Source organism: Babesia microti, chromosome I, assembly GCF_000691945.2.
Source record: "Babesia microti strain RI chromosome I, complete genome".
NCBI classification, from domain to species: Eukaryota; Apicomplexa; class Aconoidasida; order Piroplasmida; family Babesiidae; genus Babesia; species Babesia microti.
This window is the reverse complement of record NC_027205.1, coordinates 847,798-875,723: the sequence shown is the minus strand read 5'-3', so window position 1 is coordinate 875,723 and position 27,926 is coordinate 847,798. Positions and strand designations below refer to the sequence as shown.

The 27,926-nt window shown below is 37.0% G+C and overlaps 16 protein-coding genes across 16 annotated transcripts; 7 read left to right on the top strand and 9 right to left on the bottom strand.

Annotated features, from left to right (window-relative positions):
• Positions 1–153: 153 nt before the first annotated feature.
• Positions 154–3,808, top strand: BMR1_01G02415 (hypothetical protein; the record flags this gene model as incomplete). The annotated part of the gene is made up of 4 exons (XM_021482890.1): positions 154–2,994; positions 3,072–3,257; positions 3,278–3,649; positions 3,671–3,808. 4 exons carry the CDS (start codon positions 154–156, stop codon positions 3,806–3,808), a joined length of 3,537 nt encoding a protein of 1,178 aa, XP_021337480.1.
• Positions 3,809–3,894: 86 nt separating this feature from the next.
• On the bottom strand, positions 3,895–4,749 carry BMR1_01G02405 (peptidyl-prolyl cis-trans isomerase-like 4; the record flags this gene model as incomplete). The annotated part of the gene is made up of 2 exons (XM_012792096.1): positions 3,895–4,447; positions 4,469–4,749. 2 exons carry the CDS (start codon positions 4,747–4,749, stop codon positions 3,895–3,897), a joined length of 834 nt encoding a protein of 277 aa, XP_012647550.1.
• Positions 4,781–5,340, top strand: BMR1_01G02400 (Ubiquitin-conjugating enzyme; the record flags this gene model as incomplete). The annotated part of the gene is made up of 5 exons (XM_012792095.1): positions 4,781–4,798; positions 4,819–4,954; positions 4,975–5,064; positions 5,085–5,173; positions 5,194–5,340. The coding sequence occupies 5 exons, from the start codon at positions 4,781–4,783 to the stop codon at positions 5,338–5,340; spliced, it is 480 nt and encodes a 159-aa protein (XP_012647549.1).
• A 24-nt stretch (positions 5,341–5,364) lies between these two features.
• BMR1_01G02395 (NudC domain-containing protein 3) lies at positions 5,365–6,285 on the top strand (the record flags this gene model as incomplete). Its single annotated transcript, XM_012792094.1, has 1 exon — positions 5,365–6,285. One exon carries the CDS (start codon positions 5,365–5,367, stop codon positions 6,283–6,285), a length of 921 nt encoding a protein of 306 aa, XP_012647548.1.
• A 54-nt stretch (positions 6,286–6,339) lies between these two features.
• BMR1_01G02390 (probable protein, unknown function) lies at positions 6,340–9,159 on the bottom strand (the record flags this gene model as incomplete). The annotated part of the gene is made up of 4 exons (XM_012792093.1): positions 6,340–6,752; positions 6,833–7,069; positions 7,145–7,925; positions 7,948–9,159. 4 exons carry the CDS (start codon positions 9,157–9,159, stop codon positions 6,340–6,342), a joined length of 2,643 nt encoding a protein of 880 aa, XP_012647547.1.
• Positions 9,639–10,484, bottom strand: BMR1_01G02385 (conserved Plasmodium protein, unknown function; the record flags this gene model as incomplete). The annotated part of the gene is made up of 1 exon (XM_012792092.1): positions 9,639–10,484. The coding sequence occupies one exon, from the start codon at positions 10,482–10,484 to the stop codon at positions 9,639–9,641; it is 846 nt and encodes a 281-aa protein (XP_012647546.1).
• A 215-nt stretch (positions 10,485–10,699) lies between these two features.
• On the bottom strand, positions 10,700–11,664 carry BMR1_01G02366 (conserved Plasmodium protein, unknown function; the record flags this gene model as incomplete). Its single annotated transcript, XM_021482888.1, has 2 exons — positions 10,700–11,076; positions 11,097–11,664. The coding sequence occupies 2 exons, from the start codon at positions 11,662–11,664 to the stop codon at positions 10,700–10,702; spliced, it is 945 nt and encodes a 314-aa protein (XP_021337479.1).
• A 360-nt stretch (positions 11,665–12,024) lies between these two features.
• BMR1_01G02365 (hypothetical protein) lies at positions 12,025–16,356 on the bottom strand (the record flags this gene model as incomplete). Its single annotated transcript, XM_012792089.1, has 1 exon — positions 12,025–16,356. One exon carries the CDS (start codon positions 16,354–16,356, stop codon positions 12,025–12,027), a length of 4,332 nt encoding a protein of 1,443 aa, XP_012647543.1.
• On the bottom strand, positions 17,491–18,082 carry BMR1_01G02360 (U1 small nuclear ribonucleoprotein C; the record flags this gene model as incomplete). The annotated part of the gene is made up of 4 exons (XM_021482887.1): positions 17,491–17,576; positions 17,598–17,858; positions 17,879–17,944; positions 17,965–18,082. 4 exons carry the CDS (start codon positions 18,080–18,082, stop codon positions 17,491–17,493), a joined length of 531 nt encoding a protein of 176 aa, XP_021337478.1.
• BMR1_01G02355 (mitochondrial import receptor subunit TOM22, putative (TOM22)) lies at positions 18,167–18,403 on the top strand (the record flags this gene model as incomplete). The annotated part of the gene is made up of 1 exon (XM_012792087.1): positions 18,167–18,403. One exon carries the CDS (start codon positions 18,167–18,169, stop codon positions 18,401–18,403), a length of 237 nt encoding a protein of 78 aa, XP_012647541.1.
• Positions 18,504–19,115, bottom strand: BMR1_01G02350 (50S ribosomal protein L12, apicoplast, putative; the record flags this gene model as incomplete). Its single annotated transcript, XM_012792086.1, has 1 exon — positions 18,504–19,115. One exon carries the CDS (start codon positions 19,113–19,115, stop codon positions 18,504–18,506), a length of 612 nt encoding a protein of 203 aa, XP_012647540.1.
• Positions 19,116–19,235: 120 nt separating this feature from the next.
• BMR1_01G02327 (hypothetical protein) lies at positions 19,236–22,588 on the bottom strand (the record flags this gene model as incomplete). The annotated part of the gene is made up of 3 exons (XM_021482886.1): positions 19,236–19,708; positions 19,793–20,007; positions 20,028–22,588. The coding sequence occupies 3 exons, from the start codon at positions 22,586–22,588 to the stop codon at positions 19,236–19,238; spliced, it is 3,249 nt and encodes a 1,082-aa protein (XP_021337477.1).
• Positions 22,589–22,676: 88 nt separating this feature from the next.
• On the bottom strand, positions 22,677–23,889 carry BMR1_01G02326 (hypothetical protein; the record flags this gene model as incomplete). Its single annotated transcript, XM_021482885.1, has 10 exons — positions 22,677–22,864; positions 22,885–22,975; positions 22,998–23,083; positions 23,104–23,180; positions 23,201–23,292; positions 23,313–23,414; positions 23,435–23,511; positions 23,533–23,580; positions 23,601–23,711; positions 23,733–23,889. The coding sequence occupies 10 exons, from the start codon at positions 23,887–23,889 to the stop codon at positions 22,677–22,679; spliced, it is 1,029 nt and encodes a 342-aa protein (XP_021337476.1).
• Positions 23,917–26,619, top strand: BMR1_01G02325 (CS domain protein, putative; the record flags this gene model as incomplete). The annotated part of the gene is made up of 15 exons (XM_021482884.1): positions 23,917–24,240; positions 24,261–24,460; positions 24,482–24,955; positions 24,977–25,025; positions 25,046–25,203; positions 25,226–25,338; positions 25,361–25,399; positions 25,420–25,496; positions 25,564–25,643; positions 25,664–25,892; positions 25,913–25,995; positions 26,016–26,118; positions 26,140–26,303; positions 26,326–26,467; positions 26,488–26,619. The coding sequence occupies 15 exons, from the start codon at positions 23,917–23,919 to the stop codon at positions 26,617–26,619; spliced, it is 2,367 nt and encodes a 788-aa protein (XP_021337475.1).
• Positions 26,620–26,650: 31 nt separating this feature from the next.
• Positions 26,651–27,416, top strand: BMR1_01G02321 (Iron-sulfur cluster co-chaperone protein HscB mitochondrial; the record flags this gene model as incomplete). Its single annotated transcript, XM_021482883.1, has 8 exons — positions 26,651–26,770; positions 26,791–26,849; positions 26,870–26,966; positions 26,987–27,094; positions 27,115–27,156; positions 27,178–27,233; positions 27,254–27,314; positions 27,336–27,416. 8 exons carry the CDS (start codon positions 26,651–26,653, stop codon positions 27,414–27,416), a joined length of 624 nt encoding a protein of 207 aa, XP_021337474.1.
• BMR1_01G02320 (hypothetical protein) lies at positions 27,409–27,777 on the top strand (the record flags this gene model as incomplete). Its single annotated transcript, XM_012792079.1, has 1 exon — positions 27,409–27,777. The coding sequence occupies one exon, from the start codon at positions 27,409–27,411 to the stop codon at positions 27,775–27,777; it is 369 nt and encodes a 122-aa protein (XP_012647533.1).
• Positions 27,778–27,926: the final 149 nt, after the last annotated feature.

The following is a 27,926-nucleotide window of genomic DNA, read 5'->3' as shown; positions in this document are numbered from 1 at the left end:
TTTTAAATATATTGTAACGTTAACATTTGTCTGGACAAATGGGAGGTTCGCTCATTCCGTCTAGGTCAGTTGATTGCTCGATGGGTTTTTTATTGCATTTTTCTCATTATCTCTACCAGCTATGAGTTCCCGATGAAAATTTCTTTTTCAGTGATGTACCTCCCCTCGTTCACTGCACTAGCACTCTTAGTTAGCAACTATGCTAACATTACGTTTCCTTTGAAATTTAGACACTGCTATATTATCAACAATATAGGTGTTCGTCTAAATCATTCCACTTTTGAGTGTCTCTCTCGATGGATGGAATCATCAGGCTCAAGTTCACACTCTGATACGGATAGTAGCAATGCCAGTGTGTCTAAAAGTCATGGTGATAAAAGAAACGATGTGGATGACATTCTTGATGATATTTCCACGGAATTTGTAGGACAAAATACTCCCGTACGGTACTATAGAAGTTCGACAAAATCATCTGAGCCTAATGACTTATCTGATAAAGAGGCCGGACAGATTGACTACGAAAGAATATATAATGATATGGAATTACCTCTGAGCAAGTACATTGATCGTAACATTAAAACGCTCAAAGCTGAATCTAATATCACAGAATTAAAGCCCTCTCAAATAGTTGATTATGCAGAAGCGATTGATTTGACAGAGGCATGTAAGCCCAAAGACTATTCTGATATACTATACAAATTGTTGGACGCACCCGAAATCGCACCAAAGCTCAGTGAAAGTAGCAATGAAAATTTGTATAAGAAATGTAGTGATATGGTTGCTGAGCAAGATAGTAAAGGATTTAGGTTCCCATTTGGTGGTACCGTATACGATATGTACACACGAGATTCCGTTATCAAAAGTTGGGGCAAAACCAACATTGAAGCCAGATCTCCAGTAGATAAGACGCGACCTAGTGTGGGCTATGGATATTACATACATCAGGATAGATCTTTGGCAGATAAACTCTCTGCCAATCAGTATTACGAAGATACCCAAGGATTAAAAGATCAAGTGCAAAAGTTGAGATCAATTCGATTTGAAAAGTCACTAGACAATTATACAATATTACCAGGCACAAATACGGAAAAAGTACTGGTTAGTCATTCCAAAAGTTTGAATGATGTAATAATAAAGGCAAATAAACTTGCTAGCGAAACTCAAGATATTGATGAAGATCTCAGTTGGATAAACCCTTATAACCCTTGGGATGAGTTAATACATTTAAAACACAATTCCACTATTTTTACAGGTAAAACTGCCAAGAGCTTTGACCAACACTTCTTCAACGAATACAGGGCATCATTCCTCATTAACGATGAAATAAACAACCATGTGGAAACATTGAGGTCTAGTGTATATATAGAGGACGTTTTGCAATATTACGGCGAAACAGATGAGGAAACTGCAAAAAAAAACCCCTTTAAGAGCGAACAAGTGCCATGGGATCCAGATGAAATGCCATTTGATAGGTTATTTGCCTTAATTTATCCGCCTCACAACAAAGGGCCTATGAAAAAATTTAAACTCAGATTCCCCAGAAAATCGACCGAATTGGATGCTGATCTAAAGCAAAACAGACGGGAGGATTTACCTTGGGTTTTATCATCTTCATTTTACGACAACAAGCTGGATGAAGAATATAGCGGTGTAAAACGTGGGAAAATTTGCCACTCTGATGAGCTGGGTGAAGCGGAAGGGATGGATTTACCCAGTGTCACCAATGCTTCTGAGTCTTTACAGAAGTTTGTTGACCGTGTGGCAATGGTACCCGATTTTAATCCAGAAATCCTCAAATACAGACAATCTCTCCAATTGGCAACTGAGGCTCTTGGGGCCAGTAGAAAATGTATGGGTTATTCATATGCCGGGGACATTTTCAGAGATCAAAGATTTGCCACAATACTTGACATTCTGACTAAGGCTCTAGCTCTTGAATATACTAGAATTTCTAACAATATATCCCTTGATGATATTCAAAAAGATGGTTCTGGCGAGAAATTGCTGGAGCTAAATGCCGATTACTTAGGCAAATTGCTGAACATACTTTCAGCTTGGCAGGTTAAAGGGGGGGATTTTATATATGAATTTGCAGCTTTTTTGCTACTCCATTTGGCCCGTACCAGTACGATTTCTCAGATTTCAAAAATTGCTGTACCTGTGTTCAACAGACTCACACTAACTACAAATGTCAAAAAAAAGTGGTTGATCATGCTCTTGGATATTGTAGAGTCTAGATTATCTGAATATGTAATACAAAATTTACCTATTGGCAAAATTTCAAACGATTGTTGTAATCATTATGAAAATTTAAAGCAGTTTTTACCTCTGTTACAAATGTGCTATGAGTATCGCGTTTCCTATGTTGGATTTGTCAAAAAGTTATCGATGCTATTTTCCGATGAAATTACAAAATTTTTTACGGCAATAAAATCTGATACTGAATATTCTCAGTTTTTTACCCTGTCACTGGCACTAATAGAAACTACTAAGGATTTTGATGAATTGATTTGCAAATCCATGAAACAGATAGAGTATGATGGAATTAGCGCTAGGAACGCTTTGTTGGCATTTAAAGTTCTAAGAGACAAGGGTAGTATGGGTGAAATAATATCGAAATTCAAGGGCATAATTCTGGAGAAGAAATATCAACTATCTCCCAGTGAAATTTTAGATCTTATTGGTATCCTTAGGGAAAGAAGAGATGAGCTGGGAATTGACGGTTTACTGATATTTAACCTACTTGACAACTTTAGATCCATTTTTAATCCCTCATATGATCAGCTTTTTCAAGCCTTCGAACACCTCGTATTTTTCAGAAAATACATGTCTAAACGGCACGTGAATTTGGTTACAGAGGAATTTTTGCGCGATTCAGCTGATTATTCGTTGATTTCTCACGTTGGTTTAAACGCTGAATATTTGGGTTATCCATTTTTTGTCACTGCCAGACTATTAAAGTATTCATCGTTATGTGGATACACAGATCACAAGGTACTTTAAGTTACATGAGCTGTAGGTTATTAGATTGTTATAATGGTTTAGATAATTATTTTGGCTTTATAATACAGGTCTGGCAATCCTTTTATGAGCTTTTGGAAATGCACAAGCATACGCTGGACATGAATGACATATTGGAGGTATTAGAAGCGCTTTGTGCTGCAAATTTTTCAAATACTGAGAAAATAGTGAAATTGTTAATTTCTCGCGCGGCAGATGTTATTGAGTGTGGAAGATCGATTGAAAAATTAGATGTGGTAAGTTAGGTGTTATTTAGACACTGTCTGTTATGGATACGAGCAAAAGTCTTGGGCAATTTCCTAGGGAATTGCTTAGATGGGTTACTTATTCAGTGCTATACGACGGGCGGGTAGTGAATGATGAAATTTCCATGGTTCTTAACGACCCTGAACCAAAGGAAGAGTATTTCTGTTTCCGTGGTTTACGTTGTGAATCTCCGAACAAGAAGCTGATCCAGGCGCCTCAACATCCCTTCAATGACTTGGCGTATACAGAACCAGATGTTTCTATTGTGGATAAAAAGCAGCGTGAGTACAAAAAATTTGATTATTCACTCCTTGACTCTCCTTCAATTTCTGAGCAAATAGTTCCTTCTCAACTGAAAAGACTCGTTGGATTCATTGCAGAGGTAACCTCTCGGTTGACGCAGCTTGTGCAGATGGAATTGCCACTTAAAATTGAACGACGCCTTTATTTGAATTTGCTCGACCTGATGGGGCAATCCGACACTGTATTATATACAAATTTATTGCACAGACTGGTTCCCTCTAAAATTGTTTCAAACTGACACCTAGGCACAAAACTAGAATGTTCGGTATTATGTAAATCACGTATGTAGACATTTTTTTATTGACAGGTAAAAGGCTGCGATAATTAAGAGATTTTATGCGTATGTATTTTACTGCGGTAGTCCCTATACCTATACCTGTCCCTATCCCTGTCCCTATCCCTATACCTATCCCTGTCCCTGTCCCTATCCCTGTCCCTATACCTATCCCTGTCCCTGTCCCTGTCCCTATCCCTGTCCCTGTCCCTATCCCTGTCCCTGTCCCTATCCCTGTCCCTATACCTATCCCTGTCCTCACCCTCGCCTCCTTTATTGTGGAGACCAGGGGAGTGTTCTCGTTCTTCAGGGTAGCTCAGGGAATGCGAGGATTTTCCGATAACGCGTTCACCGCCAATTGTGCTGTGAGTCAACTCTTTGTAATCCCCCTTGGTAATGTTACCAGCCTTGTATTTCTTCCACAGTGTGGGTATGGATTGGCAAAAGTCCACGTGAATTCTCCGGTCATCAATTAAAACATTTTCCATTTTAAAGTAAGCATCAGTGCAGGATTCTTCCTTCTCAAATTCTATGAATGCGTATTGTAGTGATTCACCGGTTTTATAATCTTTTACTACGTTGCACGAGAGAATGGTGCCGAATCTGAATAAATGATCATATTACCTGCTAAAGATTATTTTCAAATCTTCAGCCTCAGTGACAGAGTTCAATTTACAGACAAAGAGGACGTTATTTGGTGGTTTTGCATCTGCATTAGGAAGATCGCCAAGGATTTCAAGTGTCACAGCCCTAGATCTGGCTTCCCTCTCTTTTATGCGTTCTAGAGCTTCAAACTCCTTTACAAATTCGGGATTAGTATCTATCTTTTCATTAGATATATCGTTTGCTTCAGATGTCTGGGTGTTATTAGTATGAGGATGGTCCTCACAGTTCTGTGAGGCCATGATATAGTGGTATACATGTATACTGGGGGGTATGGATGGCTTCTCAGCGGTGTGAAAAATGTAATTTAGACAAGGCGCTTAATTCGTGACTTTAAATCAATTCGAAAAGACCCACCTAACGGCATTAGTGCTTCTCCAATTGGTGACGATATTTTCAAGTGGGAGGCAATTATAATCGGTCCTCAGGATTCTCCGTGGGATGGAGGTTTAATTCATTTTATTCAGGAATATTTAGACTAGAAATGATTTTTGATGAAGAATATCCTAACAAACCTCCAAAAATCAAATTCATTACGAGTATATTCCACCCAAATAGTAGGTCCACGTTTACACAGTTTATTTAGACGGCTCTATTTGCCTAGATATTTTGCAAAACGAATGGAGCCCTGTTTTTAACATATCAGGAATTTTAATTTCTATTCAAGTAACTGTTGTGTGAATTAGTCATTGTTAACTGATCCAAACACTAGGAGCCCTGCGAATAACGAGGCGGCGGTACTATATAATACGGATATATTAGAATATAACAAGAGAGTAATCAGTTGCGTAGACAATTCAATCGAATCAGCTAAGGATCTTATGACACTATAACTGAAATCTGACAAGTAATTTGGCATGGAGTGCGATAAATTATTCCAGATGGCCATTTACGGCTGCTCTGATGTAGAGCATATATTTGATCGTTTTTTTGGATTTCTTCAAAGATATACCGATGTGTACCACACGATGATTGAACCTAATGATTATGATTCTACATTTATGGCTTCGATAAAAGAGATCAACAGTAAAGGGTTTCCCCCCGGTCATGTTAGAAAATTGGTCTCCAAAATGTTTGATAAGTATACATTTAAATACATGTCGGAAAATCAGCCTTATTTGCTTAAATGTAATAGGCTTAGGGATAAGTACACAACTCTTTCTAACATTATTATCAACGAAAGTGATAAATATGTCACTGCTAAATTAGACACGGTTAAAAAGGAGCGTGCAAGAGAATTCAATAAGATAGATAAAACAACTAACGATACAAAATCTCAATCAGCTAGTTTTACTATTAATTCACAAATTCCTACCAGCGTGTCAAAAAAATACACTAATACTCACAACGGCGGCATAACCGATAACTATTGCTGGTCACAAACAATCAGTGACGTTATAATTGAGATAGATTGTAAACAATTGGTATCAAAAAATGATGTAACAGTGAAAATAAGCCCAACCAAATTGCTAGTAAAAACGCCAAAATTCAAAATTGAGGGTACTTGGTGTCGTAATATTGTAAACGACAATGAATTTAATTGGTTCATACAGGACAAATGTGTTATTGTCATATCAGTAGATAAGGCGGAAGAGAGTTGGTGGGATTGTCTACTCAAGGGAGATGCCACAATTGACACCCAGCAAATTGAATCTGTTAAAATGTTATCAGATTTGGACGAGAAGTCGCAGCATTTTATTTGCAATGCACTTTCAGGAAAAACTGAACAAAATACAGCTAACTACCCATTTATTGATAATGGGCTATTTAAATCTTGACAAAAACATAAACTACTATATAGGTCATCACTTGAACAATTGACAAAATATCTATTATACAATTTTATACTCATCACCATCAGAAGGAGTGGTTTTGCCATGTTCCAGACCGTCCTCATCGCCTTGGTAATAGTGTAATTGGGTCGTAAGGTCCAGTTTGGATAGGACTAAAAGCTGCGATTCCAATTGGCCACTGGATGAACCCAGCAGTCTATTCGAGTTCAACTTAGCAAACGACTTTAGTACGTGCATAGGGCTTGTACTGTACGGGAGAGGCCCTTTACCTGTGCTGGCAGTACTCGTGTTAAAACTTGCTATTTGCCGCGGTAACTTTAGGTTTATGTGTGGCTTGATGTAAACTATGAATAAGATATACAAGCTAACGTGGCCTAGGAATGAAATTATCATGATGAGAGGGGAACGGCCCATCCTCCATAACCAGTAGCCGGGGCTAGCGGCCAAGATGCCTTGGTGAGTTTGAAATATGAATGTGAATTTTGGGTTTAGTTTGTATACCCAAAAATAACACCATAAATTTGTGGCTTACCGGTAGGAAATGCCCATATTTTTAATGCCATGTCGTCGATCGTTGGCGAATTATAAGATGCCTTGGCACTGTGCCTCAGTAGCAAATAAGTGTTAATATAGCTGAGACAGATGAAAAGAAGGGCCAATGCGATAAGAGAGAAGAATGATTCCCAAGTATCATGGATCAAAAACTGCAAGAAAAAGGCGCTAGTTAGGTTGACCAATAGGGTGGAGTATGCATTAACAAGTTCTATTTCTGAATTAACAATTAAATATCATTAGTAATAGCTATTAAAGCTGGAATCTAGGCAGAATTATAAAAGAAACTTACTTGGAGGCTTAATAAGTTTGCAAGCTTTGCTCAATTTCATGTCAGAACAGAGGATATATATTGAGCTGATACAAAATGGGATTAAGTAAGTATACAAGGGATCCATGACATTAGGGACAATTACGAGAGTGGGTAATATATATATTGAAATGGATTTGGATAAAGAAACCTCCTCAGCAAGAAGTAATGATTGTGGAAGACCATCATTCTTTTTATGATAATTGAAAAGTGAAAATAATTTCATTTGACCACCATATTTATTTAAATGAGTCACCAATGAGTTCAATAACAAATTAACCAACTGAAAACTGTACAATGTCAGTAATTGGAAGGAATCACTTTTTGATTTACTGGCGAATCCTATAAACCGAGTAAGATAACAAATGGAATTTGATACCAACATTTGGCCAATTCTGACAAATAGAGTAGTACATAAAGTAGCTGTGAATCTGTCGCCTTTTCCCCCCCATAAATTAAGATCTGAGAGCGAGTAAAATGCATAGGGAATATAGAAAAGAAATATCCAAATACAAATGATTACAATACAACACAATATGAAGAGGATAGGTCTAAACGGTACATTATTCTCAGAAAAACTGCCCCAATCTATGTCATCCAACAACTTGATGCATTCGTGTTTACTTAAAAGTCTCTCAACATTTCTATTTGATTTTTGAAATTGTAAATAAGCTTTGCCCGTAGGTTTGACAGCATTGATAATTTCAAACTCCTCAAGTGAGCCGCCAGATCCGCCATTCATCAATTTGACAATGGTTGTTTTCTATATAATTAGAGCTACTTACATTATTAATAGCAGTTTGGCAGCTGGAAATGGTATCATTCCCAGATAAATCTTCGTCTGAATATCCCTGCAAATATTTATTCTGCTCAATCACCAAATCCACCACTCTATTGTAATAGCCTTTGTAGTCATAACAGACGACAGCAACTGGCCTAATGCCAGTCATCATTTCGTAGTGATCCTCTATTTTACCCTCTGTGTCCAAATGTTTGCTCAAACCACTCACCAAAATTACTACACAACTAGAATCAGTTACATGGGCTAATTTCTCTTGGGCATCTGGGAATGCGAATATTATCGTTAAAAACAATACAGTTATGTAGGATGCAATTGAGATGAAGTAATAGCTGTTCATGTAGTACGTTGAAGAAATATCGCTAACATTTTTGTGTCCTTTGATATCAGTATTTAACAAATCTAGACATGTATCCTTGGTCTCAAAAAGTGATTCTCCCGAAAAAATATGTTTTCCATCTGTGTCCAAAGACAAGGTTACATTGTTTGACCTTATGAACTTTGAATATGATGGTCCTTCGCGGCACAATGATGAAAGGGCCAGAACTAATATAACTATGGTGGATGAGTGTAACCTCCTAAAGTAGTATAAAATGCCAATTCCGGCTACATTATCCTTGTTTAAATTGGTACTGAGTGGATACAAATTTTTATCCCTGTAAAATTTAAACTTTTCACTGTTACGAATAGCTGCTCTTAGAAGTTTGATGTTTGGTTTAACCAATCGTAATATAATCGTGAGAGCCAAAACTGAGCATAATATTGCTATAAACTTGAAAAAGGTTCTAGTCTTATTCCAGATTAAAGAGGGTTTATATATACACTTACTTTTGTCATCCGAAAGAATGTACCCTTTTGCACATTTGTAACAATTCATGCGCATATCAACTAATGAGTTATTCTTGTAATAGCTTAATTTATCATGAGATAGGGTATCCAAAGATGATATGCCATGGTCCCAACTTGGTGCACTGAAGATAGAGTCTGTATAGACTTGACAGGAAATGCAGCCAGGGATGGTACAAGGCAGGCATCTATTGGATTTACTGTCGGCATAGTGAAGCATAGGGTTGTACAAGTAACAATCATCGTCGGTTCTGATGCAAGCGCCAACACACTTCCACACTGGATTTGGAACCCATATGGGACAAGATTCAGGACACTGGAATTGCCCTAAAGCGAATTCATTACAAGTCATAGTGATAGTTTATGAATTCATATGTACCAATAAACAGGTTGCTTGGGTAGTTGCAGCGAAATGTGTTACCCAAGTTACCAATTTTAATATTTAATAATTTTTATAATCGTACAGTGATATTTACTACACATCTTATGTTTGGTAACAGATCAAATTAGTAAATAATATAAATGTAGGGTATTCACTGGTGTATGTTGTCTATGAGAATGTGTGTATATAACCAGCCATAGTTGTGACATATGCCTTAGTAATGCTACAAATATACGAATATTCACTTGCCAATATGATATTAATTATATTTAATTTAATTCCATACATGACCGAATTCAATTCATGATGACTGAACCCTCGTTTTTCTGACACAAATGCTACTATATCTTTACATGCAAATACTATATAGACAAAATTTATAAATAAATCTACAGTTAAATGTAAACATCTTGTCCTTTGCCCTCTAGCTATGTGCATGCCAAGACTCATTAAAATTGCCGTCTTGGATGTGATCTGTTATCATATACATCTTGAGCAAATGGGTTTTTTGATATATTGTTATCGCTGTTCCTGGGGATACCAAGCCTAACAGACGCTTGCTGCGGATTATTGAAATACTGGATTTGCGAATAGTTCTTATATTGTGATTGATGTCCAATGTTAGGGTTTAGCTGATGCGGCGATCCCAGATAGTGCACGTTACTACTGGGTAAGGCGTTGCAACTCATTGTCTCATTAGGAGATTGTGCAGTAAAGGGAATAACAGGGCATCTGAATGGGTTAGATTGTTTATAATTATTGGCCATTAGACCAGCCATCCCAGGAAAATTTCCGGGGTTATCGTACATCTGATAGTTGGCGTTGGTGTTGGAGCCTGCCCTGCCTTTGCCAAACGCCTCCACATCTGATTCAATTGGTGAGATAGAGGAGATAGAAGAGCTACAGTTACCAGTTTTGCGATTTTCTGAGAATTTTTTAGCATGCTTGCCATGCTTGTCATGCTTGTCATTGCCCTTGGGGCTCTTATTATTGATACCACCATTCACGCGATCTTTATGCCTGTGCTTGGTAGATGAATGGTCATTGATCTTATACTTGCGTTCTAGTTCAAGTACTGTCCTCATAGAGATACTATCAGAGCCAATTTTTGAGACAGTTTTAGACCTTGATGAGCAGGTGTCGCATAGCAATTCAAAACTATTAAAATCAACAGCGGAGGGACGCATAAGCATGCAAGTTGAACATTTAACCTTGTTAGTGATATTAAACAATCTTTCCAGGACCAATGCATCGTTATACTCCTTGGAGGAAATACCTAGTTCCTTTCGGCCCATTATAGGAACAAAACAAAATGACAGTGAGAAAAAATGAAGAAAAATACAATATCAAACAATAATTATTATGATAGAAATCAGGGACTTTAATACAACTAAATAATTATTGGTGTTGGTTATAGTAATATACAAGGTACAGAAAAGTACCACATGGAGCTCCTGTGGGGGGTAGTATGACACATGTGTAATGAGAATTACCCCGCAGGAACAAACCTCTACTTATTCAGGTTTTTTATTTTAGATTTAAGCTTCATCTTTATCGCCATCAACTGGGCAAGAGATGCTGTGACAGATGATGTAGTTTGAGCTGAAACATTCGCCACTTTCCCAGAATCTGAACCACTTGAACTCGAATCAGACGAGTCCCCCGACGAAAAATCTCCATCTGAATAACACGAAGACCTAAATTCCTTACTCAATCTCTTCTGCAAATTTCTATTCTCATCACAATCTCCGTCTAAGTCCCCAGTACTAGCCTCGGTACTAGTCCCACAATTCACCTTAGACGTACTCTTTGCCAACTCCTTGGCCCTCTTTATCATGAAATTGAATGCAGCCTTATTACCTTCCGCCTCAAAGTCAACATTGGCTACTGTATTAGGTCACGCCTACCGTCCTTTAGCATCGCGTTCCTTGTATCGGCAATCGCCTTAATACACCCAGAAAAACCGCCAGGCTCCTTGTACGTCAACCTCCTTGCGGCCTCTCTAACATAAGACAGCTTCCTTCCTTGGCTTCTGCCCTCGCTTCTAGCTCCGTCGACCGCGTTGCCGGCAGGATCGCCGGTACCTGGCAAGATGCAGCTGGGCCCCCTACCCATTTCATCCTCGCCCTCCTTACTGCAGTCCAAACCTGCAGCGTCTTTAGCATGTAAATTGGCATCCTCCAGGCTCGAAGGAGAAGCCGAAACCCCAAGGCCTGGCGAGATAAAACCAGCTCTAGGCTCAGAGTGCGCCTCGTCGCCAGGGTCACCCGCAGGCTTCGGCTCCGCCTGGGTAGAGGCTGAGCAGTCTGGTTCGCTACCCAGCAGCTGCTTAATCCCCAGGCCCCCCAACCGACTATCCAGCTGGAGCTCTATCACCCTATCACGGGAAAGGGGGGTCCAATCAGGCAGGCTATCGTCTAATTGCCACCACTGTTTGGCAGATAAGTCATAGTAGTATTTGCACTCACACCCCATTTAAACACCCTTACCAAAATCTTAAGTGTGTTACTTTAGGAATAACATTTAGATACTGCACACATTATTAGTGACTTATAAAGTGTTTAAATTTAATCGCTAGGAATTAGCGCTAGTAGCGCTAATTCTAATGCACTAGTGGTGCTAGATGTGGCAATATCTGCAAGCCGTTGTTATTGACGGTGTTTACAAATTTACACATACGGCCTGTCGCCGTCTTTGCGTACTCCCAGCGTCCTAAAAACTCATTGCCACATATGGCGGATGGCTGTAAAATTACTGGCGATTGAGTTACGTTGTATGCCTATTATTCCGTGCTACGCAAGGGTAGGCACTTGGAAGCAACCTGTACAGCCCGGACTAGCTGGGAAGGCCCAACTGGAGAGGAGGCTGGCGCGTGCTTCCGCGCTTTACGACACGAGACCTTTGTTTAGACATTATAACGCGCCTAACAAGTTCACTGTGGACCCTATTAACATATTGCAAGACAATTCTATCTCCATCGGTGGAGCGACTGGCAGAACATTTATTACATTTGGTGCGGCGTGGAAAGTTGACATTAGAGCAGACATGGCAGCGCCAGTTGCCATCACGTCCAACCATTGGGGCGGTCCAGTCACCCTCCGGGCTGGCTGGACCCTCCTGCCTATTAGCGCCAGTACCACCAGGCTCTGAGCAGTCAGCCACAACCTCGCACAGCGGATCGCCGTAGGCCTTAAGGAAGCTACTAGGGTCAGTAAAGTCCGAAGGTTTCAAAATCGACAGGTATGGGCAGCTGCGTCCAAGCACCCCGCACAAACACCCTCCTCCAGCCTTATGACCAGTGGCAGGAGGAGTATCTGAAGCACCAACAGGCGTGCAGTTTGATACATTTGGATCGAAACCAGGAGATTTATCCTTTGCGAAGATACCATAGACACTTACTAGGTGTGGTATACGCACAAATTCCTCATCATCCATGCGCTCCATTAATTCATCCACCCCCGCATGTGGCAGTACAGACTCATCTTTTTCAGGCGGAACCTGCAGGGTAGGGATGAGTTTGATATTGAAATGTGCAAATAATAGCGTCTCTCCATGGGCCATCAGATCGCTGCCAGGCAGATGCAGTTCTAGGCGGTACAACAAGGGACTAAAGTTGTATACTGGACTGCATAGTCGTATCTTTTTGCGCAGAATGCCGTAACGCGCTACAAAATCAATAAATTTGCTATTTTGCAGCTCCAGCTTCTTGGGGTCGAACCCGCTGCGCAGCAGCTCTTTCAGTGGTAATGTAACATAAACCTGCCTGTGATAGTGGGGGTGTACTGTACAATCCAGTTCGGTAAATCGCAGTGCATCCGCATGTTTCATCGGAATATCCACTGCTACAAATGGTTCCAGCTCCTCCGTACCAATGACATGTCTTAGACAGTTTTGATCACAGGGCGACAGCCGGTCAAAATTGGCGAGAACCTCGCTCACACGTTGTGCTGCCACGCTGCGTGCGCCATTATACAGCACTAAATTACTAATTTTCATGTCACGAGTTTCTGCGGCTATGCCATTCTGATCAAAAGTTAGCAGCTCACGCGGTGTTGTAAACTCATAATACCAATAGTACGGAGGGAGTATGGGAAGATCAAAGTAGGCGACCTGCCCATCTATAGACGTCGCAATGCCCTTTGGCACACGATTTATAATGCATGGACCAGACACCACGTACCCTACGCTGGCAGAAGAAAGTGTTCGAGTGAGGGCGAAGAGGAATTGGGGTGCATCAAAATGTATTTCCTCAAACGGAGCTACCACTACTACACTTAGGCGGTTCTCTATTAGTGCAGGACCGCGCAGGACAAATAGCGGATGGAAATAGCCGAGTTGAGGCGGCTCATCTTCGCTGAATTTCCTTTCCAGTGCATTGTAGTGAGCCCGCCGGCCGTAGTACTTTGGCTCGTATTCTTTATACCCCTGGGAGTCAAGGTGTGGATCTCGCGTGCAGGTGCTGGAATGACTGCTTAGCTGCCTAGCTAGGCTTTCGAATGATCGCGAAGTATTGAGTGTGGATTCTGTGGTTTGTATGGGTGGCAGCTCTAGGGTCGGTATGAAGGCGGAGGAGCATTGGCGCTGCCCGTGTTGGCTGCCTTGGGTCTTTATGTAATTGAGCAATCTTAAATTATGTGGTGAATTTTCCCTTTTGGTGGTACAAATTAGTTCCCTAGCGGAATGGGACTCCGTGCCACAGTAGGTATCGTATCTCCTGGTTGGACACACTTTCACTCCCAACTCTACCGCATATTCATTACCTGTTTTTTCTACTTCCAATCCATCCAACTCTACCGCATATTCATTACCTGTTTTTTCTACTTCCAATCCATCCAACTCTACCGCATATTCATTACATGTTTTTTCTCCTTCCAATCCATCCAACTCTACCGCATATTCATTACATGTTTTTTCTCCTTCCAATCCATCCAACTCTACCGCATATTCATTACCTGTTTTTTCTACTTCCAATCCCTCCAACTCTACCGCATATTCATTACCTGTTTTTTCTCCTTCCAATCCATCCAACTCTACCGCATATTCATTACATGTTTTTTCTCCTTCCAATCCATCCAACTCTACCGCATATTCATTACATGTTTTTTCTCCTTCCAATCCATCCAACTCTACCGCATATTCATTACATGTTTTTTCTCCTTCCAATCCATCCAACTCTACCGCATATTCATTACATGTTTTTTCTCCTTCCAATCCATCCAACTCTACCGCATATTCATTACCTGTTTTTTCTACTTCCAATCCCTCCAACTCTACCGCATATTCATTACCTGTTTTTTCTCCTTCCAATCCATCCAACTCTACCGCATATTCATTACATGTTTTTTCTCCTTCCAATCCATCCAACTCTACCGCATATTCATTACATGTTTTTTCTCCTTCCAATCCATCCAACTCTACCGCATATTCATTACATGTTTTTTCTCCTTCCAATCCATCCAACTCTACCGCATATTCATTACCTGTTTTTTCTACTTCCAATCCATCCAACTCTACCGCATATTCATTACCTGTTTTTTCTACTTCCAATCCATCCAACTCTACCGCATATTCATTACCTGTTTTTTCTCCTTCCAATCCATCCAACTCTACCGCATATTCATTACCTGTTTTTTCTACTTCCAATCCCTCCAACTCTACCGCATATTCATTACCTGTTTTTTCTACTTCCAATCCATCCAACTCTACCGCATATTCATTACATGTTTTTTCTCCTTCCAATCCATCCAACTCTACCGCATATTCATTACCTGTTTTTTCTACTTCCAATCCATCCAACTCTACCGCATATTCATTACATGTTTTTTCTCCTTCCAATCCATCCAACTCTACCGCATATTCATTACATGTTTTTTCTCCTTCCAATCCATCCAACTCTACCGCATATTCATTAGCTGTTTTTTCTACTTCCAATCCATCCAACTCTACCGCATATTCATTACCTGTTTTTTCTACTTCCAATCCCTCCAACTCTACCGCATATTCATTACCTGTTTTTTCTCCTTCCAATCCATCCAACTCTACCGCATATTCATTACATGTTTTTTCTCCTTCCAATCCATCCAACTCTACCGCATATTCATTAGCTGTTTTTTCTACTTCCAATCCTTCGTGTTGCTGTCGATTTGGAGGTGTACGTCGGCTCCCCTCGCTACTGTCATACCAGTAATAATTGTCACCGTTGGTATAATTTAATCTTTTTTTTGATCTTTCGAAGGGGCAAATGTTATACTTATTATCCGCTGAAAAATTTTGTTCGTTTTCCTTGACCAACACGGCAAGTTCACCACTTATGTCTGACTCATCAATCATAATAGTTTCTTTGGTACGTTCCACCTTATAATTATTCCCAATTAATTTTTGTTCATAAATTTTTTTGCACTCGCACGTATTTGTATGTTGTTGTGATGTTGATGCATGAAGATTGACGATGAAATTTATAGGTGTGGTAATAGTTTTTTGTTTTTTTACACTAATTAAAATGTGATTTATGTTTCTACCTAATTCTCCGGTAGTTTCATTTGTTTGTATATCATTTATTGTTATTTTTTCTGCTATTTGTGAGGTTAAAGTTTCGGGATTATTAATCCAGGGTAAGTATATGTATATCTTGAGATTTTGCGATTTAACAGATTTGGCCGTCATTGATGAGATTTTTTTACCTTTAGTGAAGATTGCTATTTTTCCGAAACATTTATTAATACCTTCTTTAATCTTACGGAAGCGTTTTTTAAACCACGGGTATACCTTTGTGTTTAAATATTCAGCAATTATATTTTTTATCCTTGCCACAAGATTGAGTAATTTTTCATGATAATGTTGATAGTTTTTGTGATTAAAATTTTTTTTATGTTTATTAAAGTTGTTATTTTCTTCTTTTTGTACTTTTATATTGTAATCATCGTAATCAGAAACTCCTATAGAAAATTCAAATTTGTCTGAGATGTTATCGCAAGTGAGTAAAGTTGATTTTGATTTATTCTTATTTGGTGAGCATATATCAAATTTTTTTATAGGAGAATTTAATATCTCTCCATAAAGTTTTATTTCAGTTGTGTCATTTTCACTCGATTTAGTATTTGACATAACATTTGGATCAAGCGTTCCTTCACCATTAATGTCTGTCATTTTCCTTTTCTTGATCATCATTCTTATATAACAGATAATTATTTTGCCCACAACCAATGTATATAGACGCAAACTGTAGCTATTAATTCACTACAAAAATATAAGAGATGCGATTATATTTCCAGTTAATATGTTTAATACTCAATTTACATATAATATACTTCAAGTTTATATACACTTTGTATCAATGTAGCTTGGTAATGTGTATATTCTTAGCATAAAGGTGGATTCCAGTGCTTATTTATTTCAAATGATTAATTAATACTTTTTGAATTAGATATTTGAAGTTATGAAAATTGTCTACAGTTCCAGATATAATAGATGGTGCCAAAATGGATTTAATGTTTTTTTTCAACTAAATGGCTAGCTTAAAATGTAAGTGAAACTGTTTTGCTAGCCAAATTTATATGCATTGTCTAATGGTAGTATTTCTAATGCCTTTTAGTTTATGGACAGTTTTTAATTTTCTTGATTACTACCTGCTTTAATATCCTTTGTAAATTATTATATTTTCATTCAATGTACATGTCTATATTTATTATTTAATATATATTATTGTGGCTTGTATAATTGATAAAACTATGGATCATTGCATCATGTAAACATTTCAGTGTAATTTGGATCTTTTTGTTTAAATCCCTAGATTAATATATATTGCTTTAAGTAGATGTTATACTAGTTAATTTATACGCCCTTTTAATCTAAATTAATATTACGTTTACTATAGTTGTTGAAAAGTATTTTATTTCATCTAAAACACTTTTCGTAAATTAGGGAGGCGTTTCCATTTATGCAAACCTAGTCAATTGCTTTACTGCTAAAATCAATTATCAATATTGGTTTTTGCGTAATGATGATATATATATGCATATTTACCATTATACAACGCATAATTTACAACTATTATAAATGATAGTCACACTATGTCCGATTAATATAGACGTAAAAAGTATAGCATTATTAATCATCAGTTCGGGCATCAATGATTGTATCTTAAATTGACCTCTAAACAATTTTATACGATCAAATCACACTTAATACACGTTAACCTAGGTTTATGCATTGAATTACTAAAATAAAAACCTTAATAGAATTAATTATATAGAAATTAAAATATCAATTGTTTGCATCTGCATTGTGTTGGATTAATTAGTATTATGTATCTGGCGGTACTGGTGGAACAAAATTCTGGCTCTGGGGAACATTCATGGGAAGTGGAGGTGGAACCATCCCATCAAACACTAAATTATAAGGTGTTTTACTTGGTGGAACTCCGGGAGGAACTCCGGGTGGCATTCCTGGGATTCCAACTGGAGCTTGACTAGGTACAGTAGGTTGCTGGCTAATTACAGGTTGGCCAGTGGGAGTTACTGGAGGAAATCCGGGAGGCAAGGGACATGGGGGAAATACTGGTGGCAAATTCATAGGTAATCCTGGAGGTCTCATGCCAAAAGGCGGGCCCATGGGCATCATTGGCAATCCATTAGGCGCAGGGAATGGTGGAGGAAAAGGTAATCCCGGGGCTGAATATGCTGATTCTTACGTAACCCAAAGGGCACTAGGGGATTTGTTGTGGTAGGAGGTTGGAATCCTCTTTCCCTGATTAAATCTGTGTTAGGGATCACTTACTCTGGTAGTATTCAATTTTAGCATTGATATGTTTCTTGCCTTGCGAATGTTGCTTGCGTCCAGCGGGTGAGCTATGAGTCAGGTATATGTTGCAGTACTCGCAGTAAAACTTAGGCATTCTGCCATTGACAACCCCACCCTCAATATTGCTAATAACCACGCCTAATAGACTGGTTATATGTGTATATAATTACCCTTGGCTATGCACGACTATCAAAGCCTGATCAGACACAAATTATCTGTTGCCAACCATCGCCTGCAAAAGCTTATATCTTTAGGAATTAGCACTGTTGGATGGATTTTATGGATAGGCGGAACCTCAATCGTAACACTAGTGGGACCAGTAATGTTTCACTACGATCGTGAATGCCAGCTTCTCGAAATGCAGCAACAAATTATACAGGCCCAACAAGCTGCCACGACACCCATTCTTAATTAGCTATATCACAACATAGAAATATAATTTTACACTCGTAAACTACAAATAGCCATAGTTTTAATTAAATAAATGACCGATATAGTCAAAATTTGCGATTATTTTATGAAATTTCAACAGTACCACCGGCTTCTTCAACCTTTAATTTAAGTGCCTCCATGGCCTCCTTTTTAAGCTTTTCCCCCAGAACAAAAGGCAGGTTGTCCATAGTCTCCTTAGCTTCCTTTAAGTTCATCAAAGGGTTAATTTCCTTTATGATCCTGAGCATTTGCATTCGCTTGTCGTCCAATATCTTAACCAGCGTAATCTTGAATTCCGTCTGTGGAGGTCCCTCATTCATCATCCCATTATCTTCTTCTTCCTGAGCATTTTCATCCTCGTCAGCTTGCGTTTTAGAATGGTTTACGGCATCAAGTGGCGTGGCTGATGTGAGATAAGTTGTTGAATCCACACCGAAAGTATCTTCTATCTGTTTTACCAATTCAGAAGCCTCCAGTAAATTGAGAGTCTTCAAAGTGTCGATTATTAGCCCAATTTTGTCACTATCTGCTGCAACAGTAAATTTGGCAGTAGTAATTATATATGTAGGTGATAAACGAGGATTCCTATGCAAAACATAGGCACTAGATGTGCATTTTAAATAAGGATATAAAAATGCTACGAATGCGATAAAACTAAAAAAAAAATCTAGTAAAAATTGTTTACATGTTACCATACCAATACGCAATAATGTCCATACAGACAAGTGGGGATCATCCACTGTATACTATGATGTTGCAATTCCTGACGTAAAATAATTAAATTCAAAGTGCATAAAATTGAAAGCGAATGATTGCTATTCTATATTATGCAAGTATCTGCGATAGTTTTGGACAATGTACAGCGCTTCGTTAATCAAGCATTTGAGTTTGGGTAATTGTGTCAGGTCAAATTCACCTACATCCATCATATTGTCCAAACAGTCTTCTGAGGCACTCAAAAGACGTTCCATCTTATGCTTTTTGTCCCCTTGTCCATATTTTCCCAATAAGTTACCGCAAACATCCACCCTATTAGTGTATTCCATGAATAATTCATTGGCACTCCTAATGTCGCCTGTGTAGCTATTTCTAATGTATTCTGATAATATATACTCCATTGTTTTACTCTTAAATTGCGATTTTTCTATGTTTTCAATCCAAAACTTCAATAATCCGTATAAGGCAACCGCCCTGTAGCCTGGATTCATGATCTCATAGATGCTAAGCGCCGCTTTTTCAATGTGCTTTATGATCACCATTATCAACGGCGTGTCGCGAAAGCTAAGTACTAGATTAATTTAATTGCAATCGTTAGGATGTAATCTGCTTCATAATAGATTTACAACGTTTGTAATGTAACGGCGGAGCTTACTTAGATAGAAATCCTCAAGAATTCCTGGATAAACATTCACAAAAGTTCCGATGCTAGAAAAAAATATTTCAACTATGCATTCCTGAACATGGGTTAGGGGAAATGTATCCTTTATATCCAAAGTGTTGATTATACGTGTCAGAGCAATCAAGCTGGATGAAAGCAAACTAGGGTATAATTTGAAATTTATATTGCTTAAAAAACATTCTTCTGAGCTATGTTAAGTCTTGATTACCCCAATATAGCAAAGTAGAATATAAGCTGCTTCGTATCAAAGATGAATATTTTTGGATATATCTCGCTCTGTGCCAAGAGTAATTGATTACACAAACACAAAAGTACGATAGTCTTCTGGTAATTACCATTTTGATAGAGAGTTTTTATGTAGTCAGCTATTGTCACAAATAATGCATTAACCGTTTTGGCGATACACGCAATGTATTTTCTTGTACCTATAGTTGATCCATTGTCTAACGAATCAACATAACTAGAGATAGTTCCTTCCAAATTGTCCAGATCACTGTCACTTTGATCAATATTAAGAAGTATGGCCTGAAACCAACCGTTTGGTATCGAACGGTAAAGATTCAAAAAAAGTGTAAACGAAGGGCCATACTTTATTGCATGATTACTCAAGTGGTTTGTTTTATTAATCAAAAATCTATCCATTTCACTCATACATCCATCATTATCTGCATTAGAGGAAATAAAAGAAATATGAAAAATTGATTTATGCTGTTTATGGTGGCAAATTTCTTCTTTATCAATACCTATATTATCATATACATGGTCGGAAATGATAGGCCTAAGTGACTGGCGAATGGAATTCATATAAGGCATTATTACGTCTCGGAGCAAGAGATCAGCGACTGGGTGTCTGATGTCAAAACTAGACAAAAACTGCTTGAGACAGGCAAATAAATGTTGTTGAGAAGGAGGAAGCACTAACTGAAGGGATATGAACTTTTCAAGCTCTGACTCTATGTTAAAATATGTCTCAGCGTCACTTTCAAGGCATAGAATGAGTAGGGCATCTAGTATAATAATGTAGCTGCTATCGTTGTAATTCCTTGAGTAAAATTCGCCCAAAGAACGCCAAATAACTTCGCTTAGAAGCATATGTAGAGGAGAACATGATTTACTCCAGGCAAACAAAAGAGTGATCAGACAGTTACAATAGAAACTGTTTTTAAGAAGAGAAATTATCAATAGGGTAAAAAGGTCGCAGGGAAAGGTTAAGTAGTTAATTATGTTACTTTGCAACTTTCCAGTATGTTCAGAGCTTAGGTCAGGGAAAAAGTTGCTGTTCATTCTGTCAATTGGTACTTTGTTACTCGTAATACTCTCAATAATTTCACACACTATCCCAATTATATTAGAATCAAGTACCAATAAGTTATTCTCTTCCAAAATTTTATTGAGAAATAACCTCAGCATGAAGATTTGAAAGTGAGATTCTCCGCCTGATTCTTCAATTAAAATCATATATATGTGTCTAAAATCGTTTATTAGCCTGCTCGTATCGTTGTGGTAGTTGAAATTGAATAGGTATATGGTTAGCAAATTTTCAAGCGCCAAAAAACAAATATTGAACAATTTGAGATTATCAATGCTATCAAATTCGGAACAATTACTGCTTCTAGACATTTTGACCGTTTTAATTAATAGATGTGTAACTGGGATGGCAAGGTAGCCATGAAATAAAATATTGTCATTGATATATTTACATACTGTTGTCATCATATTCCCTATCGTTTTTGAGTAAAATATTATAATAGCAATAATTTTCATCATATTTTCATTCATGCCATTGATAAGTTTTGTGTTTAATGCTTCTAGTCTATCGTTACAATGATTTAAAAGTATGAACAAAATCTTTATTACCGCATGCAAAATGGCAGGTTGACTTAATGACCAAAATTCTAGATATATCTTTATGTCAGTATCTATTACATTGAAGCAGTTGGTGACAAACTTAGGGTTATCATCAATAACATGTGAAGTTATATCAATCAAGGTCATCCACATATTAATGTAGTGAGATACTGTATGGTTAAACCACATTGAACTAATAAAGTCCGGATCAACCCATGTCTTTTCAGTACAGATAGTAGTTATTCGGACCACAGCTTTGTTGATATAGATAACATGCTCCTCGGTAAGGTAGCTAGTGATGTCAATAGCTTGTTCATTGGTCATCGATGCACTTAGTGAATTGCCAATTATCGTAGAAATATATCCATAAATATCAAAGCAAGCGTATATGGAACACCTTGCAATCTTAACACTTTCTAAGTCCGAATTACCACAAAGCATATGTGAAATCGTGTGCAATTCGTTCTGTATAAACCCTAAAATGGATTCCAAAAAATCTATTACATCATTGGTCAATTCAAGGGGTTCAATAGGCATTAGTTTAAGCTTTTCATAGCATTTATAAAAAACAAGTGATTTGTGTGTGTGTATATAATTGTCTTTATTAATTAATATAGTGAGGCGTGAGTTAAACGCCTTCAAAAATTGAATAATGTGAGGGTAGAAGATTATTGTAAGAAAACCCGTAAAGTTACCTGTAAGTTGTGAGTTTTTTTTTAGATATTCCGCAAGTAATTGTATTATAGGCTGAGTGGTACATTTCCTGATAATATTAAGGATACTGCTATCTGGTTTCGATTTGTACCCCTTAGTTTCATTAGTGCAGGAATGGCCGATGTATGGGCCAAAAAGTGAGTTAACAAGCTCTTGGTATTCTAAAACTACGCTGGATATGTGAATTTGTTTTTCATTCTCTAACATTTAAAGTATACTAAATTGTTTGCCACATACAAACAGCTAGCCATATTGTTACCAAGCCTTCAGCATAGTGTTTTAGAAATTAACTGAATTAATCCTCATCTTCATTGTCTTCCACATCAATTTCATCATCTTTTTTTGTGTCTTCCTCACTTTCATTATCTTTCTCATCATCGTCATCATCATTATCACTTTCTTTGTTTGATTTATTAGAGTATACATTTTTATCTTTGTTACGATTTGTTTTATTATCATGGTGTTCTTTTTTGTTTATAGAGGCTATATTTACATTGATTTACCCTCAGTGCTTGTGTGTGTTTGGTCCTTAAGCTCTTTCTCTATATTCTCTATCTCAATTTCATCGTCGATCAGCTCAGAGTCATAACCTTCCTGTATAACCTAGCGATTATACCCTCTTAATGATTGACCGTTTAACTCTATTAACTTTGTCTATTTTATCCATGTAATCCTCTATATTGGAGTCCAATTCATGTATTTCTGCATACATATTCGTTTACCCCTGGAGCAGTTGCTGAACTTTCTTTTTGCACTTTTACTGCCATCGACAGCCATCTCCATTTCTAATTCCTCCATCCTGTATATTTTTTGTTATACCTATCTAACAGAATCTTCTTCTCATCCATAAGTCGTTTTAACTCCTGTTTAAATAATGCCTTGGCAATCTTCGCTTCTTTCAAGTCTGTGATCTGGGTTGCTAGAATCATACGTTATGCGGATTCATCAACTTGTCAATATCAGCTTCCTCTACTGACTTATGCATGGGATTTAGGCCAGATTTAGTCATCAAATATTCAGAAAATTCGTCATCCTATGTGAGGATGTGAGTACTTGGAATTCATCAAGTGGTAGTAGTAGTGGTGGTTCAATCAGAAATACAGGTGCTTCCGTCAAGCCAATAGTTGACTCTAGATAAACTATATACTAACCCTGAAATTTAATGCCGTCAGGCATTCCATTATCAGATATGATGGCACCTATATGAAGAATTAGATACCATTCCGCTGCAAAATCTTAAGTGATTCATTTATGGTTTTTGCACGTTTAATCTGATCTTGAAGTTCAGTTTCAATGCGCGATTGTTTATCATTGATCCTGGATTTGAGTTCTAGATAGATTAAATTATTACCTGTATCATCAACGTATTTTTCGTATTCAGGGGCAACTGTGTAAGTAACATAATTCGCTAAATTCTTGCATTTTACTAATTCTATTTGATATTTTAGAAATAATGTAAAAAGCGTCAGTGTGACGTAGTTCAAATTAAAACTTCTTCTACACGACATCTATTCCAGATTCCATTTGCACCACACATGTACAATAATGCAATAGCACTTATATTATTATTATTATTATTTACAAAATCATTTACAATCAATAATAATGTATATAGAAACAATAAATCAACATTTCTTAGTGGAATCTACTCAAATGTGTGCAGTTCTCGCATTAAAAATATTGGTGCTGGCTGGGGAATTGCAGATAATTATGTTTGGCAGGAAACTGACGATTTTGTCACTGTTAAAATAAATTTATCATTGGATATACCTTCAAAAAGTGTTCAGGGTAATATATACAAGGATAGACTTGATTTTTATACTGTTGATGGTAAAAAGCTAATCTGCGGGAATACAATCGTAATACTAAATCAATTTAGAAACCAATTGACGTTTATGGTTCTTTCTGGAATATTGTTACACATGATTTCTACAAGGAATTGATTATTAACCTAAAGAAAGAAGACAAATTTATTGATTTATGGAATGGAGTGCTCAAGGGCAGTACGATTATACATACAAATTATAACTCCGACAATTTAAGCCTTGAAAATGTGAAACCCCCATCAGAACTTAAAAGGTGATTAAACTATTTATTTAGACAGCCAAATTCCGCATTATGGGAAAGCAGGCTCTATCCAAACTATTCCGAATTATTTAATTTCATATACAATTGGAACATGACAGATGATGATTGTGGTCATGAGTATGGATTGCCTAAGTGTAATATTAAATTGTTTTATGTACCTGAGATCTACGGAGCTAAGATTCTCTATGGTGGAGATCTCATCCCTCCAGGTGTAGATGAATGGCTCGATATTAGGGTACTTGAGAAAAATGAAAAATACGTTGTAGTAATTATTAGGGGCCCTGAAGCAAATCTTGTCAATGGTGCTTATGGTATAAATCTCAGTGTATTTGTGCAACAAGCTGAGGATCAAATTGTACGAAAGTTGCAAATTGATCTTAACAAGAAATTTTCGAGCACTACTCTAGATAATAAAGATGATGCAATTATTGATGAAGAAATAGTTGACCCATTTAAAGATATAGATTTATCAGATAAATCTCTACAGTAATTGTATATTTAATGCAGAAAATATTTCGAACGGGAATTGGGCTTCAACGAAGATTGGCCTGAAGAAGTAATTCAATAATTACACAGAAAAGGGAAGAACACAAGAAAATTTTGATAGAAACAATCGCAAAACTTTCTGATCGAAAATTTAAACCTGGATATGAACTTGACACTCTGCTAAATATGTACACTGGAATGCAAAATACCTTGGGTCTTAGTAATAATGATATGAACAATCTATTCAAGTAACAAATCAAATTACTGTAGTGATGCGATGAGAAAAATTGAAAATAGGAAACTAGAATTGTCTAGTAATACAACTAGCAGCATACCTTCTATTACTGATTCGATGAAGATTGATTTTGACTGTTTGGGCGGGGGTAATAGAAATTAATAATACAGAACAAACTATATTTAAAAGAGCTATCAACCTAAACAGTTGTAAATAAATACCAATTTAGCATCTATTCTTTCTGATAAATACCATTCGTTACCTATAAAGTGTCAGGAAATGATTAGGGAGAGATGGGAACGCAATGTACGCAATAGTGTGTTATATTGAATAATAAATAATTATCTATAATTTAATTATAATATTAATAAAGGCATTAAAGATGGACAAATTAATTGATGAACTCTTGAGTTGCGATGAATCCCTTATACCAACAATTTGTGATAATTACAAGTAGGCCAAAATTAATACAGAGATCTATTATTAAGTGAAGACTATCCTACAATAATGCGAAGCAAACTAAGCGTTTCACCACCAAAAAATGAGCATGAAAAATCGAGATATTTGCAATTACATCAATTTGTTATGTCGCTATACAAAGACCTAGAGATATACATGATGCACAATGAAATGGAACAGTTGAACAAGATAAATGAGATATGTGAAATGGCCATGACAAATATCTACGGATTAGATGACTTTGTAATAAATATATAACGTAGATGTTTGATAACAAAGCCAAATATGACATGGATTTTGTATGCTACTTAAAGTTTGCCATGTATAAGGAATCTCAAGATTTGGAGTATTAATTTATTTACATAGAAAACAAGGCTTGAATCCAGATTTGGAGCCCTCAGTATGGCTAATGGTCCTAAAACTTATATACAAGGGAGTAACTTTTCTCATAAGGGATGATATTTCAGAGGTATATAAAGTTGTTAATTAGCATACTGAAATTATTACAGTAATTGTTGAGCGGTCACTCCCTATGATACGAAAGTATATGACTGAATACTACTTGGCCTGCATGGCTAAAAGTGATTGGAAGGGATTCAAGGATACAGTAAATACTATTGCTAATGGAATCTCTAAGATGAACAAACAGGACATGTAAGCACTACAATTTACAAAGAATTGCAGAGTCTCCTGAATTGAAGGAGTGGATCCCGGATGCAATAATCCAGCTGCAGAATGATGTAGAGGAACTCTTGCCGGACTGGGTAATTGATGGAATGTTATCTCCTTCTGATCGGGCGTATATGGAGATGAACAATGTAGGGATTTATTTACTTAGAATCGCAAAATTCCAATCTGTAAACTTCAGCTAACCAAACAATCGCCAGAGAAATTATGGCCCAAATATGATATTTACAAGCAGATGCCAATAGCTGAAAAGTGTAAAACATCCAAACCAACAGAACAGTGACACTACATTTAAATTGTACATTAGGATCCATATGTACTCATTCGTGTATAGATTACCTAGTAGTTTTACCGCCACAAAAAATAGCAGATTCCTATCATTTACTGCCAAGAGATGTACCGATTGTGACTATTCCAGGATATACGTATGCAATGTATGGCACTGGTAACTTAGACATGTCATTTGCCCATGATAAACATTACATCCATAACGCCATTTAACCTTTTCAAATTGTAACCCATAGCATATTTAGACCGTTGCAATATATGATAGATAAAACTGCGCTCAGAGCGTCATACTTACAGTACCAAAACATCTTACATCCGGATAAGCACTCAGGCCTAACAAAAGTAAATTATATATTACATAGAATGATCTGAAACTCATTACTAATAGCTCTAGTTATGTGAACGAAGCTTATAAGCTTCTGCTGGACGATAAAAAACGGGGGATAGAATTGTTATCACAGCTCAATCAGGTATAACATTATCGATGTAGGACATAAAGTTAGATGACTGTAACGTTATAGATATTTTTGAAGTATCACAGATAATTATATAGATACATGAATCAATTGACTCGTTAAAATCAAGTTCAGAAGTGCAAAATTTTAAAAAGTACATTGTGTCTAATGTAGCAGAATGAATGAAAGGATAGACGAAATAGTTAGTGATATTAATAGATACTTTATTGAGAAGGCAATGTCAAATATCACACAGAATTACGACCAGGTACGATCCAAACTATCCATGCTGGGGTACTTTAGTGCAATCAGTGACAGGCTAGATTGTCATGATTAATAACGCCGCCACTATGTACAATAACATTCGTCCTAATTTATCTCTCACATGCCATTTTTTGCATAGTTTGGTAATTGGAAATTGTAGAATTTGTATCAGGTCTTACACCCCTTCAATATCATTTACTTACAATAAAGTTGCTACACATAAACGTTTTGCTGTAAGAAATCCCAATTTAAATATTGCAAAGTTAGTACCACTAGTGAAACTGAGTGATATTGAGATTGAAACTATAAACAACGGGTTTTGGGAAAAAAATGATCTTGTTTTTACTGGAAGGGATACATTGTTGAAAGGAAAGCTATCAGATCTAGACAAATATAAGTCTATTAATCATAAGAATAAGAATAAGAATAATTAATCTAAATTTAACATATTATTTTTTTTAACTTTTAGTTTTGTTTTAATAAATAATTAATTGACAATGAAACTATATCATACCATTTTCATCATAACGTTATACGTTTTCTGTTATTAAATTATATGATCACTGGTAAATATCAATGTATA